The sequence below is a fragment of the Anguilla rostrata genome, chromosome 11, assembly GCF_018555375.3.
Source record: "Anguilla rostrata isolate EN2019 chromosome 11, ASM1855537v3, whole genome shotgun sequence".
In the NCBI taxonomy this organism is placed as follows: domain Eukaryota; kingdom Metazoa; phylum Chordata; class Actinopteri; order Anguilliformes; family Anguillidae; genus Anguilla; species Anguilla rostrata.
The window spans coordinates 21199860-21219475 of NC_057943.1; the positions used below are offsets into that span (position 1 = coordinate 21199860).

General features: G+C 40.3%; 2 protein-coding genes and 1 long non-coding RNA gene across 7 annotated transcripts; 2 read left to right on the forward strand and 1 right to left on the reverse strand.

Annotated features, from left to right (window-relative positions):
- The first annotated feature begins 784 nt into the window (after positions 1-784).
- ghrl (ghrelin/obestatin prepropeptide) lies at positions 785-2930 on the forward strand. Its single transcript, XM_064298706.1, has 5 exons — positions 785-877; positions 1277-1431; positions 1969-2073; positions 2454-2565; positions 2815-2930. The coding sequence occupies exons 2-5, from the start codon at positions 1318-1320 to the stop codon at positions 2817-2819; spliced, it is 336 nt and encodes a 111-aa protein (XP_064154776.1). The 5' UTR covers positions 785-877; positions 1277-1317; the 3' UTR covers positions 2820-2930.
- Positions 2931-3784: 854 nt separating this feature from the next.
- Positions 3785-11213, reverse strand: tatdn2 (TatD DNase domain containing 2). Of its 5 annotated transcripts, none has more exons than XM_064298708.1 (7): positions 11057-11213; positions 9879-10229; positions 8821-9243; positions 6726-7889; positions 6500-6627; positions 5989-6172; positions 3785-5632 (listed from the first exon to the last, which is right to left on the reverse strand). In XM_064298708.1, exons 2-7 carry the CDS (start codon positions 10212-10214, stop codon positions 5492-5494), a joined length of 2376 nt encoding a protein of 791 aa, XP_064154778.1. In that variant the 5' UTR covers positions 10215-10229; positions 11057-11213; the 3' UTR covers positions 3785-5491. The 5 variants fall into 5 exon arrangements, with proteins under 5 accessions (XP_064154778.1, XP_064154779.1, XP_064154781.1 ...); XM_064298709.1 differs by having other exon boundaries at positions 11063-11199; XM_064298711.1 differs by having other exon boundaries at positions 9879-10146; positions 11057-11195.
- LOC135234273 (uncharacterized) lies at positions 10626-16166 on the forward strand. Its single transcript, XR_010324061.1, has 3 exons — positions 10626-10777; positions 14654-14704; positions 15915-16166. It is a non-coding gene; the product is annotated as an uncharacterized LOC135234273 (long non-coding RNA).
- The last annotated feature ends 3450 nt before the right edge of the window (positions 16167-19616 follow it).

Here is a 19616-nt window from a genome sequence, read left to right on the forward strand (position 1 = left end):
GAGGACAGGTAAATATGGGCTTAAATATATTGTGGAGCTCTCTCACATGCCACCCTCCTCATATGCTACAGGCCTCCTTCATCATGATTGTTCTTTTAACCTTTTCTGCTTCGAGACCCTGCATCCACGTACCAGTCCTAATCAGGATCTACACAAGGAAACTCTACTGCTGATTAGTGTGGACACCCTGTGTCTTAATGAATTCATATCAAGAACACTGCTGGTTTAAATCAATTCTTGGTCACTTCAGCCTCTTTGTACATCATGCCCTTGTAGTAAATAATACAACTTATTTCTCCAATGAAAACATTTATATGCGCAATCAGCAAGGCAATCATTCCTGTGGAGCAGGATGTCGCTGGCATGATTGCCTGGTAGATTGTTTTTTGACAATGATGATAATCAGCAGACATTTCCAGTGTAGTCACATGAAATCCTGGAGTGTCAAATGGAGAAATAGCTTTGCGGCTCTGCAAAAAGCACACAGAAAAGCGTGACTTAAATTCACAATAATTGAATTTTACACCCCCCCCTTTCCCCACCAAAACAAATAAAAAATAAAATATATCAGTTGTATAAATGAAAGTATGTGTATCATTGTCTCTTCACTCGGCTACATTAGAGCAAATAGTTTGTGCTTTACTTTCGCAACATGATGTTGAATTTATAAACAGCGATGTGTGTTTTCTGTGTGTATTTAAGAATCTCTTATCTCTCAGCTCTTATCATCCCTGGTATTTCACTATAACAGTATTTGTGCATACAATATATTCCAAGTATTCACAGTCAATAAAAAGCAGACCAAAGCAAATAAACTAAATATAAAAAGCAGCATTAATGATAGTGTAATACCATTCCAAGAACCAAGAGGCACTGGGTAAGACATAACCTTCTCAATTAAATCAAAATGAGTTGTAAAATGACTTGCCTTGTTTTATGTTTAGGTAGTATACTTCATACTTAAGTTTACATCTGTTTGCTACTGTTAGGGATTGTAAAGAAATTAGACCCACAAAACAGGTGAAGTAAATGAACTCTATAACCAACAGTCATCCATTACTTTCTGAGAAACCATGAAAACCAGCATACCATGTGGCTCCTTAGGGCCAGAGTTGGCCTGCATCGATATATATAACCTCTATGAATTCATTACCTCCGTGTATATGTAAGCAGAGGAGACCACTTTAAAATAATGCCCTTAGTGGAAACAGTTTGTCTTGCTGATGTCTGTGTCCCCAATCCAAAATCATGCAACACAATCTCTTTGTGTTTTCAGGTTTCCTCTTAAAGTGCAAAACCCCACTGTGAGCTTCAGACATGAGGCAGATGAAACGCACCGCATACAGCATCCTGCTGGTCTGCGTCCTGGCGCTGTGGATGGACTCTGTCCAGGCTGGCTCCAGCTTCCTCAGCCCCTCACAGAGACCGCAGGTACGGCCACGGGCCAATCACATGCTGGATGCAGGCCACGCCAGCGCAAATCAGGCAGAATATATCTATAGCTCACTTTCATCAGACCGAGACTCACCATTTCTGTTTCCTGCAAGCTAACTAGCTCTCATGTAAAATACTCTCACAGGTGCTGTAAATTTGCAAGAACGAGATGGAGTGACTTCATTGTCAAAGAAATGTGTTAGACAAATTACAGTTAAGTTACATTTTGCAACCACACCAGCATGTTTGTGTGTCAATTGAAGGGTTACAGAGTAACTGCAGTTTAAAAGATTGTAAGGTATATTTAGAGGAAACCTAACGGGTCAAAGTCAGTGGTAGCCAACCTAGTTCCGGGAGTTTTCATTTCAACCCTAATTTTGCACACCTGATTCTAATTAGCAGCTCATTGAAATCTCTAGCTGTTGAATGAGTCATGCTTTGTTAGTGTTGGAGTGAAAACCTACAGGACAGTAGATCTCCAGGAACAGGGTTACAACTGGTCTAAGCTGATGGAAGGCTACTCCGGCTCTGCAGGGGAAGGATAAGAAGCCTCCCAGGGTTGGCAGACGAGACTCAGATGGGATCCTGGACCTGTTTATGAGGCCCCCATTGCAGGATGAAGACATCAGACACATTACGGTTTGTGGACCCACTACCAGGATGGACTATCATTATTTGTCATGTTTTTTATTTTTACAAATAATACACTGTGATAGTGGGATAGTCACCAGACCAAATATATAACCAGAAAGAACTCACAGCGTTAACCTTACATTTACCAGATCTGTTGCAGCCCGAGTTGTTGTGAAAAACGTTTCAGATCACTGCTATACACGTGACAAAAAAAAAACTGCTCTTCGGCTAGTGTGCAAAATTTTGCAAGCCACCAGGTCTAATGTTACAATCCTCATAATCATGATGCGCATAATTTATGAATAACCCTCCATTGTCTTAAACTAGTGTAAGAAGCCAGCCAGAACTGCCCCTCTTGAACTAACGTTGATTTCCTCCACTGTCAGTTTAACACTCCTTTTGAGATCGGGATCACCATGACTGAGGAGCTGTTCCAGCAATATGGAGAAGTGATGCAGAAGATCATGCAGGATTTGCTGATGGACACACCTGCCAAAGGTTAGACAGAAACCTTCCACTGACCCTTACCCCACTAGGCCACTATGAACTATTATTATGAACACCATTTCCCTTAGTTCATTTTTTAAAATCATACTCTTCTGAGCAAATACATCCCTGTCTAGCTACTGTGGCAGTGCATTCTGATAACCTTGTTGTAACAGCAATGCTGTGAACATCTCGGGTAAATTGTGATGAACATGTTAAGATCATTTGCTACTGAGTTCAGTGATGTTTCTCATGTTTCAGAGTGACAAGAGTGGATATGATCTGGACTTCATAAAACCCTGCGTCCCATATATTCCTGCATTATTGCATGCATAATTCAACCAATTGTTAAACACAATAAAATTTTGCAAACGCAATCTTTTGTGTGGTGTGATCTGAAGGTCTGACACTGCACATCCATTCTGGATTCATTTCACCTCAAGTTTAATTCTGATTGGCAGCCTACTAGGCTGGCCAAAATGTAAAATGCCATGCTAATTCTCAGATAAACAGTTTCCAAATGACTACATCCCCACGTACTGGGAAGTTAAAGAACCTTGTTGCTACCACGATAAATTGCTACAATTGAATTTGTATCATGTATTTTTTAATGTACTATTTTTCTTTTTTTATAACTACATAAACTATAGAGTTTTATGGTCTTGGTTATGATTTCACAGGGTCTTAAACTGAATAATGTCTATAATTTTTGTAAATGAAAGTATTTCTCTGTACGGACTCCAAACAAGCATCATAAGCAGGAAAAACGTTTAGAATATCCACAATACTCCGATTTCTGCTTTTGTTAATTATTTCTTTTTCATGCACCTTGGTTGAGTTGTGAAGTTGCGCCAGGTCATTTTCATTTTTTGATACGGAGGAAATTTAAATTGCATTCACTGTAGCTTTGCATGTGAAGTCATGAAGCACACGTTGCTTGAGTGTTTCCACAGTGAGCAGTCTTTTGTTTAATGGAGTATGCTACTTTGAAAGTGGAATGCAATAAGCAACAATTCAGCAACTGTGGGGTGGGAAGTAATTTATGTGTTTCTGACATGAAGGGCAGTGATACTCCATGTGCTTATTCCTTATTACCTACTGTCATTTCAACTCGTGGGATTGGTGATGGCTAAATGATTTCATGCTGACCACTGTGTGGCCAGTGTGGAGAAGAAGGAAAAAGCAGTGTGACCTTAATGGTGTGGCAGTGTCAAGAAACAAGAAGCTTGCAGGAAGTGAAGGGTCCATATATTTAAAAGACTCAAAACGGTAGAAAACAAAGCAAAGTGGAACAAAAAATAAGGTTGTATAAAGTTAAATCAGACAGCTGGCCAAAAGCACAGCTGTAGTAACAAGAGTGGTGAGATACACAAAAGACTTCAAAGCACTTTTTGCGGAAAGTAACAAGCCTTGCATCTACATCAGGGCAAGACTAATTAAAAACAAGCTTAACCTATGCCGAGGAACATCATGCAGCCTTTATAAAGGTACCCATAAACTGCAAATCAATGTTAGTGCGCATTTTTTCATTCTTCCCCAGATGTACAAGTCTTTTGCCAAATGAGCCACTCGCAAGCCCATCCTGTTACTTCTTGAAAGACGACACTGATACACTTGAGGCCATGTAAAAGAGATTGCTTCAAAGGAAAATATACCTGCTAAAAAAGTAGGTCATGAGCTACACAGGATGAAGAGGAAAGAAAACATATTAAACATGCCTAAAAGCCTCTCTTCTATCTCACAGAGCACCCACGTCAGTCAGAGGCTTGTTCTCGTTGTAGAGCTGTTATTCTGAGGAACTAAAGATGCTGTGAAACAGAAAACACACGTTTTCTCACTACCCCGCTATCCTTATACACTCAAAACACTAACAGCTTTTCCCAGTTCCTTATTTTCAAAGCACTGCAAACCAAAGCACTGACAACGGGTTTTTGCTAGTGCTCTCCTGTTCTAATGGATCTGCACTGGGAGGGAACACAGTGCCATCCACATTTCACCTCATGGTGCCCGATGAACCTGAAAATTCTGGACACTGTTCTGATCTATTTTAACACAATTAAATTTAGTTTCTGGATGAAATGTAATAAAACTTTGGTGCGTGGGTTAGTTGAACTCCAGCAGCCATAGCAAGAATTAATGAGGAATAACGGGAAAACAACTGAGCGTTCTGAGAACACAGAGTCCATTAAAAACATTTTTAATTAGACGGGGGGGGGAATACCGGAAAAACGCAATAAGATACTTCATCGTAACTGTGTGGAATGTGGTCTTAAAGACTTGTATATTAAATTGTTGAATTGAAGGAATGAACACTAATCAAAATGTACAGCAAAAGAACAAGGTGCACGAAACCACATGAAAATGCCGCGTGAAGGGAACACAAACTAATACTACTAAGTGAAACACACTGAAACCAGTCTGAACCGACAGAACAGAGAAAGAAAACATAACTAGACATCTTATGCCACCTAATGCACAAGTATTTCTGTTTTCAACAGATTAAGAAAATACACAAAATGAAACTACAAATAAAATGTCATTTGCGAGTACTGCAAATGTTTTGTTATTTTCATCTATTTTCACAACTAATAAACTGGCAAAACAGGTTGGCATCTAATGCCTTTGAAGTTTGAGAATATGTACAAATCAATAACATTCAATAGCCTTCAAACTTAGAATTGCCACTGCAGTTTTGTATCCATTTGCAATGCCCCCTGGGAACATATTGTACAGGCAGCGGCTGTTATGCAATACTGGTATTCCTCGGGCGACTACAGACCCAAACTAGTTGATACAAAAATATAAACGTCACGTCTCCTCTGCAAGCTACTACAGCAGGGACAGAGCAAGGTCTCTATGGTTTACACATTTTGCATGTGGTGGACTGTGCAGTGAGCATGGTTAGAATGTTACTAGCAGGCACACAGTGGGGCGGTGGTTACAGGCCATACAGCCGTGCAGTAGTGCTTCTCAGAGTGGCGAAGACGGTGGAGAGGGGCTCTCCCTTCAGGATGCTGATTTCTCGTAGTGTGTGGATAGCCAGGCCTGGATGTGAAAACCTGCTAACAGTCTTAGAGACCTGAGAAGATAATGCATAAACAAAGAATGGTGGACAGAAGAGAGAGATGGCGAGACATTTAGAGACATTCTTACAATGAAATGTATATTGAAGTTGATACTACACTATACACAACACATCCAATTAGTTTGGTAGCAACACAAACTAAATAATACAAATCCGATGCTCATAATAATCTCATATAATACTTTCCCTTCAAAGTTCTATGAGATTAAAATCATCTGATAAAGTAATACAATGTAACAGTGAATTCCACACAACAAATCACAAAATTACAAGCTATCCCCTGACCAATAGTGACAACCATATATTTATTATTGAGATGTAACATGCTAGTTTCACTGATTGTACAATACCTGTCTTGGGAGAAAGTACGGGGCATCAGTCTCAACCACAATTCTGTCGAGGGGTATTCTCCTGACTGCCTCCTTGGCTTCCACAGCTCTGGGGTAGGTGATCAGGGCGGTGAACCCCACTGACAGATTGGGGAATTCCTGGAGGAATGGCTCAATAACCTCATAGTTGTTTGTGAAACAGTGCCTGTTTCCAGAGAAAATTAAGCGCAATGAACATCCAGGGAAGGGATTGTCAGTGTTCATTAGGAATTCAATTACAAGGGCTAGAACATTAATTTTATTTTAAAGGTCAAACCATTACTTTTGAATAAAGTTGGCAAAATATCTGTAATGTGTATTTTCTATTTTATTGTTTTATACAACTTAACCTTTAAGAGATAGAACAGAAGTGGCCAATGGTACTTCACTAATATGGTTCCTCAACATTTCACCCATATGCTTCCACTAAACTACTACTGTCTCCTAACACAGATGTTACCGTTAAAGTGGGTAAAGACGTGACCTCACCCACCTGTGTATTTTATAGTCCCTTGGCACCTCCTTTTTCATAATTTGTAAAAGGTCTTCGTCCGCATCTCTGCAGTGTATCACCAGAGGCTTCCTCATCTCCACACCCAGGCGGAGCTGACGCTCAAACACCTGCAGGGAACGTGGGAAGACGGGACCATCAAGCCTCACTTCACACAGGAAGGACATTCCCACAGACAGGAACATTCTCAAGTGACCCTTCCCAGTACCTGCTTCTGAGTAACGACGTCCGTGGTGCACTTGTAGGAGTAATCCAGTCCGATCTCACCAAACGCAATAGCCTTGGGGTGACGCATGGCTGCCAGGATGCTGCGCTCGTGGACTTCATTGTACTCCTTGGCGAAGTGTGGGTGGCAACCGAAGGCGCCCCAAACCAGCTCCTCCTTCAGAAGGCTCTCCCAGATCCAGTCCTTCACCATGATCCGCGGGTTGCAGAAGTCCGCGATGCAGCCATGGAACTCGGGCGGGAAAGAGCTCTGGTGGAGGCTGCGGAAGCGGGAGAAGGTCCCATGGAAGCCCAGCTTGCCGTACAGCATGTCCAGGTGACAGTGGGTGTCAATGAATCCCATCTGCCCCTCCCTCAAGCCAGGAGTAGGAGGTGCCCAGAGAGGCTCCGCCTCCAGGGACACCCGTCTGGTCCGTTCCTGTGTGGAATCCCTAAACGGCTGAAAGTGAGCAAGGCCAGAGTCCGAGTACCTCCTTGACTTTCCGTCGGACGGAGGGAGTGATGAGCTGGGGAACATGCTGTAGAGGGGGACCCTGGACTGGAATGAATGTGAGCTGGAGCTAGATTTGTTGCTGTAGACTGGCAGAGCAAAAGGGTCAGAAGCCTGATTTACATTACCTTGGCACTGTTGGCTGCCAGCTGTACTCATCACAGAGGACATACCTGAGGTCTGGACACTTTGAAATGTGTTTGGAGAAGGAAACTGGACTCCGGCACTCCATGTTTCTGGTGAGATGTCACACAGGGAATAGAATCCACCACTGCTCCACACATTTGGAGAGTAGCTGAAGGATAACTGACTGGTGGAATCCAATGTGTTTGGAGAGGGACAGCAGGGAGACTGGACTTGTTCTCTCCATGTGTTTAGAGAGGGGTCACTAGGTTCTCTAATAAATCTGCTTGATGCCAAGGGGTTGCAGGGTGGCTGGACTCCACCACTCCATGTTTCTGATGGTTTGTGGAGCATCATGAAGTGAGGCAGGGGCTTGGCCACATATTCGAGGGGCGGAAGTATATCATCACAGCAGTGCTCATTTGATTGAGTGCTTGTGACCCATTCCTCATCCTGGGAAAAGGTTTGAACCTCCACCGGGTCATCCACGTCAGACCAATCTGGCTCCTCAAAGTCCTCTTTCAAAATTATTTTCTGGGGAAACAAGATTCCACAGGGGGTTAAACAGATTTTACAGATTTTAGAGTAATTAAAATTCAACACTTAATATGTACATCATTAATTTGCAACCAATTATCTTAAAAAGCTAATTTGCTAATTTCTTTTAATTGCATTTTTGATAGCTGATTGGCATCCAATGTTTGAATAATCAAACACTAACCCTCACTCTCCAGTTCATAATGTGCAAATAATGACTGGCAGCAAACAGACACCAACAACATTAGAAAGTTTGAGGTCCTGAGTGGAAGAGGAGCTTTGTCACATTTTCAGCATTATATGCATTATGGAGTTCCCTGTAGCACTGATGAAGAGAACTTAGCACAGAGGTTCCACGTTGGTTTTTCTTTGAATTCTTCATTTTCCACAAATTGCTCTGCTTCACTGGCCTGTTTTCCACACTTTCTGCATTTAGAAGCTCAACAATTTCAGCTGTAGGTCCATCAATAAAGCAATACAAAATGTAACATCTTTCAAAAGGAACCAATTTCCACAGTACATTACAGATCAATAAAACATTTGTTTTTTGGGAACTGATTTGACTGAAAATCTGTAACTTAATAAAAAATATTGATTCAGTAGCTGTTTCTGATATAATGTGGAATCAAGAGCAAACTATTGCTCAAACGACAGAAAATTTTCCAATTAAAATTAACAGCTCATTATACTTCCAGAAATGCAATCAAGTTTAGGAATAAAGCCATTATATGAGGGGGTTCTGCAGGACCAGGGAACCTCTGTCTTAGGATTCCGCTCTATATGAACGCAATGCAATTGGCCATTTTGCAATCATGCGTAATGATTATGGATGACTATACAACAGGAACATTCAGAAATGGCCTTTACCATGGAAAATAAGCACAATTTATTTTGATGAGTAGAGGAAGGAAAATTAGAAAATACCTACCCTTGTGTCCTTCCCAGCCAAAACCATGTCATTTTGCTGGTCTGTGTCAATGTACTCTAAGGTGTCGTGGTCTTCAACGTGCTCACCCACAGGAGACTCCATTTTGTTTGTTAAGGAGTGATCAAAATGCATGCCGTGGGCAAGCTCAAGATCAGGCATTTCCTCACTGGTGTCCAGGGATAACTCTCCATCTTGGGGCCTTAGTGCTGTAGAGGAGCTTCTCTCTGCACAGTATTCAACTTCCATTGGCTTCTTCACACCTCCCACAATGGCAGCTGTCAGAGCCTTAGTGTATATTGTTTTGGAACCACCCCCTGGACTCCTGCTTTTGTGGTTCTCACCACTAGGAGGAGATTTTAAAACCTTTCTCTCTAAGGATTTCAAGGATTCGTTCAAGGTGCATGGGTTGTCCACCTCAGCTTCCTGGAGAGTCAATGAACATGACATGAAAACAAGACCAGGTTAAAACCTAGTATATGGCTGGACCTAACACACGTGATCTGGCCGACCAATGGTGTGACTTCATAACTCGGCCGACCAATGGTGTAACTTCATCACTCACTCACTCAGTCACTCACTCACTCACTCAGTCAGTCAGTCACAGACATTCGCGTTTGTAGGGCTGGCCCCGCTGTTGCGGTCCAGCCAAAAATCAATAAAAGGAAAGTTGGCTTTTGAGTATTCTCAATGTCATTCTCAATCTTTTTGCATCATATAGGCTATGCCGAATTTTAGAATTTTAAAGAATAAGACTGAAAATGTGAATTTGAAGGGGGTGAACACTTAAGGCATTGGATCAATGTAGACCAGGTTGGGCTCATAGTATCAAATGGTGATGAGCTGACAAGTGAGGTTAGCTTTCTTTTGAAAGAGGTATTGCATAAGTACTAACAGACCCCTTCTGTATTAATCTCAGTCAAATATAATTTAGCACCAACAGAGCAGTATTTCTTTCGTAATCTTACTGTAAGACTAAAGTTAAATGTATTCAAAACATGCAATTGTGAAATTGATAAGTGTCACAAATGTGATTGTATCAGATTCTGGTTCAAACTTACTTGAAGAGGGGAAAAAACCTTGCTTTCCCTGTGAAATAGCTTCCTACGGTCTTTCCGACCTCTCCTCCTCCTGACTGGAGTCTTTACAGGTGGGCAGCTAGAAGCCTTCCGTTTATCTGCTGATGGGAAAGGCCTCCTTGGAATGTCCAAGTTCTCCAGTTCATTCGAGTCTGTGGAGCCCTTTGACACGTTCAGGGAATCTGAGCAGGCTTCTTCATTGGGGTCACGGTGCCAAAGGGTTGGTGTAGCTACTCCCATGCTGTTCTTCCTGTATTTAGTAGGTGACCATAACGCCGATTTTAACCATTTAAATTTCACCTTCTTCCTATCTTCCATTTCGCAATACCTGTGCTGTATTAGAAGACAAAAAGATCCCCACAGGTTTTCTAGGAAATCACGCGCTTTTAAGAGCTCAATGGTAATCATGAAACACATTACCTAACCAATTACATTTACCTGGCTAAATAACATGTTTACCCTCTGGATGTAGCCTTATAAAACCAAAGAAAAGAAAGTTAAACGGATCATTATTTGCGATTTTTCCAAACGACAGAACAAGATCCATGGTACCAGCCTCAGGCAGAATTACTCTTTAAGATGATTATGGCTGCAGTCCAAACAATTTCATTAACGGTTCATTTTATTCATCCACAAGCACAAGTGTCTCCAAGCACACAACGACTAAAAACTTTGGGGTAGCATGACTGTAACCAAGTGTTTTCTAAATGAGCAAACAACCATATAGCTACCTGGCTATCATTGCGCATTTTATTATTAATGGGACATCCTGAACACTGTATTTTTAACGAGCTACCTCATGTGGTTAACAGTAGTTAGCTCGCCAACATCAACTTAAACCGTCGTCCTGTCAACTATTCCTGATCACCGACCATCTTCAGGTACTGCTGCACAGCTTGTGCGCCTGATTATGGAATCAAACTTAGCTAACTAAATAAGTCAACCCATTTGTGATTAAATCATGTTGTATTTATCAATTGTTGTCAACTCGTAAAGCTAACGTGGTAAACTGACGCGCGTGTTTAAACCATTTTCATTTGTGAGTAGTTATTAGCAATAAAGCTATGGGTAAGTTAACTCGTATGCGTTCAGACCATGTGTAATAGTTATTTATCTTGCAACACGTTTGGAAATGAACTTGGAGAATAAGGTTATCCTACCTGTACCTGCACTCGACCACTTACAGCTAGACGCTAGCTAGCTGACGCCTACCGACTTCCACGTGTGTATGGGCCTGAGAAGTCAGGTCGTCATCCCCTTCGCTTGCGCTACCATTTTCAGGACTTCCGGATCAAAAAAAAAAAAAAAAAAAAAGGGAACGTTGTCTGTTTCTATTCTGTCTTCTCCCTCCCACAGACAAAAAAAAAGGAATGTAGCCAACTCAAATTCACGCTGCAGGTCTTATCTCTGTATACAATTCTGGGGTGTTCTCGAGTCTTTCCTTGAAGTTTTTTTTATTCCTTCTGAAGAAACACAGCACACCAGAACCCCTGGGGGTCAGAGAGCCAACATGGCCACAAAGGACACAAGAACCATAGTTTCATTTTTTTATTTTAAGTTTGAATATCAAACTGTGACATTTACTTGAAATCATCAATTGTAAGTCTTAACGTGTATATAAATAATGGTTATTGAGGGCCGCCAGTTGCAATTTTAGAAGCAGTTCCAGTTCCAAGTGGAAACCAACAGGGTGCATTTTGGTTTTGTTACGTGTGAAATATTTTAGTGAAGGTGAAGATTACTACTGACCGGGTTTAATAATTATGTGTCCAGAATTGTCACCTGTGTAGTTGGAAGAAGAAGGAAACTTCCATTTTTGTAAAGGTATTCTATAGCTGAGCTGGATCATGGGGTTTAAGTGAGGGAGGGGTAGTGGCAGAAGTGGTGGGATAAAAGACATGAAAAACAAAATTATGCAGAATGCTAACTTTGTTTTAAAACTATCGAAATAACTGTCCTGAACAGTGAAGTATAATGGGTAAGGAACTGGTCTTGTAACGTAAAGGTCATAGGTTCAATTCCCAGGTAGGACACTGCTATTGTACTTGTGAGCAAGGTACTTAACCTGCATTGCTTCAGTATATATCCAGCTGTATAAATGGAATGTAAAAAAAAAAGTTCTGTAAGTCACTCTGGATGAGAGCATCTGATAAATGCCTGTAACGTGAGAAATATATTGTCGCACACGTGCACACACTGCTGTCTATGTTCTAAAGCTTGATTTTGCCCTCCCTACCCAAAATTTTCATCCCAAATGTATCCATGGAATTTTCCTTCTTTATAGCAGACATAATATATGGGATTCATAAAATATATGATAATGATGAGAACAGCCCATACAGCTAAACTATGCTTGCCATTTTCCTACCACTAAAGTTAACCTTGTACTCAGTTTACCTACAAACTAGAGAGCATCTAGCACCGTATCAAGGCTTATGTTTGGTCCCATCAAAAAGAGGCTTAAACCATGGATATTTTGACAATATAACAGTTCTTAGCCCTGCTTCCAGCAATATAAGGCAACATTAATAATACATTTGTCAGCTTTCAGATAAGCCAGTCCTTGTCTGACACCTCTTCTAGACCTCTGCCCTTTCCACACCTCACCTGATCATTTAATAAGTACGCATGGGCCAGGAGAAGAGGGGGCGTTTCCCCCTCTTGCAACTACATAAAATGTGGGCCTTTCTATACTTTTGAGTTAGCTTAACATCAGCCAGTTTACATCTGTGGCAGTGGTAATTGGGGGTTGACTTGCTGTTGGAATCTGGGGAATCTGAAACTTGCATCTGGGGCTGGTGTTTTTTGGTATTTGGTGTGTAGGGGCAGACATTCTTGGCCTTCTCATCTGGCATATTTACATATTTATTCCTGGCTTTTTGGAATATTCTGCCATCTTGTGGTTTTTGAACTTTGATCTTGGTTTTCTTGGGTCTGTCTTGAGATTAACAAGCTGTGGCACTTGTTGTACGTCGCTCTGGATAAGAGCGTCTGCTAAATGCCTATAATGTAATGTAATGTAATGTGGTTTGGTATTTTCTCTCATTCATTTCTTTGGTGAATGTAACCTGTCCATGTCTGTAGCATTGTTTAAAGGTAATTAAACCTTCATCTTTAGATTTGACTTTGAATATTTGTTGTAACTTTATTCATTTTAATCTGGTTTTCAGTTGCACATTTTGATAAAGTTCGATCCAGCAGGTTGCATAATTTGACAATAATTGCTAAATTAAATCAAATAAATATATTCTATATGTTGGGTAAGTGATAAGTTTTAACTGTTGATGCACTTCTGTTTGGTATTCAGAGTGCTGAACATTAGATGGGGGCATTAGCTCTTAACACTGTTGTATTCAGAACATAAATATATTTTACTGAATCCTCACTTCCACAACAATAAAATTGTTGAACATATTCAAAATAACAAAATAACAATAATAAAATGATAAAAACAATGAAAGAAAGCTTCATCAGATAGAATATTTAATATGCATGAACAATCTTCAAACTGCCCTTTCTGTTTTCAGACTCTTGGTAATCCAAGTAAAGTTTTGTAGGCTCCAAAGCTGTATCCAGAACCTATAAATGATAGAAGACAGTTTGTTACTTGGCACAATTCACTGACATGTATTGATACCTAAGGAGTGTCAACGATCAATTTTCTCTCTGAATGTGGTTTCCTAGGATAAAATATAAAATGTTTTTCCCAGTTTTTTTGAAAAGGCAACCTGTGTAACCCTGTTGTGCACTCATGCCTTTCTCTTTTGCTTAACTATGGTCCATGTATGCTACTGATTGACAGTCTTGTGTGGCATGTTGACCTTTTTCAAACCCGTTTAATTGTTGTTCACTTCACTGAAAATGCCACATTCAAGAACTGCCATGTTGTAGTCAATATATGAAGGATGTGTACCAGCCACTTGTGTTTGTAGAAACAGCTGTGTAGTCTTTTGTCACATGGTCACAACTTAGCTCTGTAGAAAACTCCTGTAGGAACAGGACCGATGGGCAGTGGATAAGGCCTGGTTCCTTCCACCTAGCCCAGGACTAAGAAGCTGCTTCCAGATCATGTGATGGATACATGAGCATAATCCAGACCAAGAATGAAGTTGCCATATTTAGACAGGAGAAGCATTTGACAAACCAGTGCAAGGTCCATAAATGCCTCAGAGATTTCATTTCATGCATTCTTCCTCAAGGTTGTAAAGAGCTGAGATAAGAATAACAGTAGTAATCTATGAGAAGCATGCATGAATGATTAGTAAACAGAATGCTTACTCTTTGGGACCTTCTTCTCAATGAGCCAGTAGCGAAACCCCATTCTGGCTCGGTCGTTGTACTCGTTCCTGTACTGTGGCAGGTTCTGAGGTGAGCCGTGGCCACAGGGGGCACTGTGGGATGCACCTGGTTAAGAGAGGAGAAGGAGAGAACAGAGCAAGACTCATAGAGGAAAGCACCTTGCACCGTGTACCCAGCTGGAAGAAGTACCGAAAACACTCTTATCACAAACTGATATTATCTAAAAGTCAGCCTGTGAGCATCTGCAATTACTAACAAGATTTTTATATTCACATTATGGCAACTTGTGATTTTTTTACCCTAAACTATATCCGGTGTATGATGCACATTTATGAAGTAGGATGTGGCATGCAAAACCAATCTACCAAATGCCTTTTTCCCAGCCTGCAGTTGCAAAACCTCTGTCACAATGGGCTCTAGCAGAGGCAAATGTGGTTCATTTTCTCTATGTCCCTCAGGCAAGGGAGTGACCCTCCTGGACACACCTAGGAGAAGAGAAGCAGTCAACGGTAAGTCAACAGCAGTCAACAGTAAGTCATCAAAATGTCTTACTGTTAAATGAGGGAGATGACAGAGCACATTCTGACCAATAGGGGGCAGAAATAGTCAGTTGTGAGAGACAAGTAAACTTCTGGAGATGATCCAGTACAAGGAGCATGATACAAGGAGGAATATTTAATATTTGGTATCGTAATAGGCAGGAGTGTGCTCTAGACATGCCAGATATGAGTTACTGATGCAACGTAAGAGCAGCATGATAGTACATGAAAAAGTCTTCAGGGTAATGGCTATCACAAAATGAATAAATAAATATGGAAGCCAAAGTTATGAAATAGAACTTTAAGACCATTATAATAGACCATTTACTCTGAGACCATTTATAATCAAAAGGCACTTAAATCAGGAAATGTATTTTCCACAGCGGTCTACCAACTCCCAATAAGCCACTTTCCCCAATATACTATAAATTGAATAGCTGAGAAAAGCAATTTCATTTCTTTTAAAAGTGCATAAATAAATTTTTTTAAATAATTTTTTTTTCAGTAAAACATTGTGGTGAACAGACATGAGAATACAGGTATATTTTTAGGGTCCTCGATTGCCTCACTCAGTATTGTAGTTGCAGGCTGGGCCTTATAAATTAGATGTCACATTATACAGTAGGTCTGAGCATGGCCTATGTCTGCAGTACCAGGAACCAAGTGTGGGTTTCAGTTGGTAAGCTTTCTTTGAATTAACACTGTATTAGCTAATTCTAATGATACGAGGTGCACACAGGCATCCATTTAGCACCAATAAGCAATCGGCATCTCCTCTGAATAGTAATGCGGTGTAGCCTGTACTGTAGAAAATAATCACTGGCCCAAGGGTGAGTGTATTGGAGGAATGCACTCATGTAGTTGACACTTCTGTTATTCAAGATGCACAATTGGCAGTCCTATTCCTAGACACTGTATATTTAGAAAGGAAAGTTATACTTTGTAAAATTAGTTTCCGCTAAAAATCCTGGCTCTAATGGATTTTATCCATCCAGGGGAGAACAGTATGGTCAGATATAATCTCATGCTAGGTTACAATGCAAAGAAAAAAAGAATTCTATTTCATTATTTAGTTGAAGACTGATTGAGAAGGGCAGAGGTGAAAGTATTTTTTGAATCTGATGACATTCTAAAGACTTTCTAGTGCTATTGATCACTATACCTTTCTCCATTACCATAGCTGGTGGCAGGGAGAGCAGACAAGATGGAACCTAAGCAGCAGAAGAAAAACACCTTTCAGTACCTCTGAATTCCTCCAGTGTTTCATTACATCTTTACACTGTCTGCCTAAAAACCCACTCAAACATTTCTGTATATGATCTGCCTATTGGGTAAAATTGAACCCAAGAGCTACAGAAATATAGGGTTCTAAGTAAATATGCTTTTGAATTTTCAAGTCAGTCTGTGATAGCATTTAAAATAAATAAAAATGAATGTTCTCATATTAACATTTTCTGACAAAAAATTCTTATAGGATCATACGGTACACTTTAATGAAATGAGCACATTGCCCATACTGGTTGATAACCTATACGCTTCCCACAATGCAAGGGGAGACCAGGCTTGAGAACACTGCTGTGGAGAAGGTCATAGACATCAGATGGGGCAGGTCCTATAGCATATTCCACATCAGCCACTGAACATGAGAAACAGGCACAGCAGTGGGCCTCCGAGTTAATGAGCTTACTCTAGATTTCATCTTGGTCCAGTGGTCCGTGTGGACATGTGGAAACAGCACCGGGTGTCTCTTGGGCCAAAAGGTCAGGCTGAGGAAATAGAAAAGGGGAGGCTGTCAGCACTGTTGTCTGATGCTTTTCCAACCACAGATCCTTTCCCAAATAAGCCATGATGGTTGTCCTAGTGTGCACACGAACAGCTGAGAACAACAGTTTTTTGCAGTATTTATTGATAGAAAACGTACTAAGAAAAATATATACAGTAAACACACATAAAATTGAAGAAAATAAATGTTTACTGCTTGTGCAAATGGCAACCAGGTTCCATCTGTTGGATATTGACCTAAATACCACAGAAAATACTAAACTGTTACAGACATGAGATGAAAATGCACCAAAATCTGAAATGCCTGCCTACAAAACACCCTAGTGAGCAAAAGCCAGAATCGAAATGTCTAGAGGAGTGTAAATCTAGAAAGCTTTTCACCACAAAAATGTTCACTGGGACACACATCACTTTAATCACCATGATTTACATGATTTATGCAACGCCCTTAAATCATTTTGCTTAAATTGTACATAGTTCATATTTTTTTCATACCAGACATGAGGAGGATAGTAGGCACCAATTTAATTTGCAAAGGACTTTAAACACAATGAGTGCTACAGTACTAAATGATTCTTCTTTTGATCTCAATGGCCGGCTGTTTGAGAACCTCATTTACCATTCCTCACACTAACATTTTTCATAGCCAAATATGAATGCATCAAATTGGCAACATCTAATACACACCCTTTGCAAAGCTCAAACAGCAAACAGGCTTTTTGTTTGTAGAATAGAGCCTCAGCAGAACAATGTTCAAGTGACAACATGGTTTCCATGCTTTGGCTTTGCCTTCAGCAGGGGGAAACTTGTGCAGTATATGAAAGGTAAAAAATAATGCCATACAAGAACTATGTCCACACTTACTTCTGCTTTCTGAAGGGACTGGGATCCCATATTTTCTCCCGGTTTCCCCCAGCCTGCATGTTCCTTTCTGTGTTGACCCAGGAACAGAAGCTCAGATCAAGTATCCTTGTATCCTAGCGACAAAAACATTCTCACAGACAGATCAGTGCAGTGTAAAGGCTCTTGAGATAAAAGGCTGCCTATAGCCTCTGGACATTAAGGTTTCTGTGAAGGTAAAAAAAACAGTATGTGGTGATTACTTATTGGCTGCTGGTTTCCCGGCCAGGAAATAAGCACATTGCTTTTTGTAAAAACATTGCATATTGGACATTGACATACGATGAGTGCCTCTTATGCCAGTTCAGAAAAAAATAAACCCAATGTACAACACTGCAATATATGTCTACACCTTCATTCTTTGTAACAGGATTTTATGAAACTTTACACATTTAGAAAATTACACATTCTGTAGGTTTAGAATTTAATGACTGGAACAAGTATGCTACCATTTTTGTCAGGTTGCAAATGTGAAACTTGATAGAACACACGCTTTCACTTACAGTAGGGTGAACAACCACACAGAAACCTGACAGAAACTAAATACACAGCTAATTAACTAGCTACCATACCCCTTTGTGTATTGTATACCTGTAGCAAACCACCTTAATTTGCATTTGCGGGGTACTTCTCTGTACTATCTACTATTCTTTGCTTCAGGACTTACTATATGATGAAACATGCAGACAACCTGACAAACATCATGTCATGTGCTGAAATGATGAATAACCATTCTCTAATCACAGTTGTTCTCATTATCTTTTTGAAAATATCACAGAGGGTTTCAATCTGTTATGAAAAGGAATCTTCTCAATGTGGGTGCTGACTGACAGGTTTTCTCTCATGTGGAGTTTCAAGAGTCTTTCTATCTTCTTCTTCTTCTTCTTCTTCTTCTTCTTTCGGCTGTTCCTGTTAGAGTCGCTCCACCATATAGCTAAAAACCAGAGTTGAATAATTACATGCATACATAAAAGCAGGCATTGATTTGATTGATGCCTAATGCTTTTAGCTGGCAGCTCTAATGAATAAAGACCTTCAGTCAGGTAAATGAGGGGCTCTTGATAACTTGAAAGCTTCAGAAAGGTCTTATAGCCCACTTCAGCAGTCACAGTCTCTCACTATTTGTTTTTTGGCCTGCACTCCCCTAAAAAGAACTCACCCTCACTGGTATTGATGAGAAAATATCTCAACAATTTGACCACAGTCAATCCACTTTTGATTCAGAAATATTGCTGCAATTAGAATACATTGAAAATAACTAGAGTGCATGTAAAATCACATATTAGCCATTCATGTGATGCCAGTGAAAGGATCTGTGCCAAAGATGACTGTCCCAAAATGAAAGGGGGGACAGCCAAATCAAAGACAGATTATTGAAGAAAGTGCTTTTGGAGTGGGTTGTAAAAACACCACTATCACACTGTTCTTAAAATTCTAGAAAGACAGGCTTCATTATGATTGCATCAAAGGCCCTAGGAACAGTACCCCTGAAGACCCTCTGGCTCAAATACAGGTCAGCAGAAAAGCATTGGAGGTTTTTGCACTCGCCCCCTTGAAGAAATGCACACATTGAGAAAACTAAAACCGCTGCTTGTATTGGATTAGCCTATCACAATGTCATGATTGTGGGAAATGTGAAGTTATGGCAACAGAAGAACAGAACATGAGTGTGACCATGGATGGTAGTTACAGTCTAAAGTGAAGTCAGAAGGCTTCCTTTGCATCATTAGCCACAAACATTTCAGGCAGATATCTAAATAGGTAGGTAACATCATATAGCTAGCTCATTCCTTGCTAATCTCACAGCTTGATGGCCAGCTAAGTGTTCAGATAACAGATACCAAGTTTAAATACATTGAAAGTGTTTAGGTACCAAGACAGAAAGCGAACCAGTCAAGTCAAATTCAAGTGAAATTTTGAAATGATTTACAAACGTCTTCAAATACTAGCTGTTTGCCTAATTGGATTAGCATCTCCTTAATGATACAATCTTCAACAGTGCAATAATATATGCGTAATGGGAAAAGAATGACTGAGGTAAAATTTGTGTGCTTGTATAATGTATTTTATTTACATACTCTCACATCCCATACACACCACCTGGGCCCTGTTTCACAAAGCAGGATTATTGAGTTTGCTGGATAACTGCACTAAGATGATACAAAAAAATAAACATGAATAAACTGAATAAACATTTTTT

What these genes read in the sequence shown, in the direction of transcription:
- tatdn2 (XM_064298707.1), bottom strand. An exon ending in AGGTTTTTTCCCCTCTTCAA is followed by an intron (nt 9,244 to 9,878) that starts GTAAGTTTGAAC and finishes TTGACTCTCCAG; the next exon opens with GAAGCTGAGGTGGACAACCC. An exon ending in ACGTCGTTACTCAGAAGCAG is followed by an intron (nt 6,628 to 6,725) that starts GTACTGGGAAGG and finishes CGTTCCCTGCAG; the next exon opens with GTGTTTGAGCGTCAGCTCCG.
- ghrl (XM_064298706.1), top strand. Translation starts at nt 1,318, where the DNA reads ATGAGGCAGATGAAACGCACCGCATACAGCATCCTGCTGGTCTGCGTC. An exon ending in GCCCCTCACAGAGACCGCAG is followed by an intron (nt 1,432 to 1,968) that starts GTACGGCCACGG and finishes CCGGCTCTGCAG; the next exon opens with GGGAAGGATAAGAAGCCTCC. An exon ending in AAGACATCAGACACATTACG is followed by an intron (nt 2,074 to 2,453) that starts GTTTGTGGACCC and finishes CTCCACTGTCAG; the next exon opens with TTTAACACTCCTTTTGAGAT.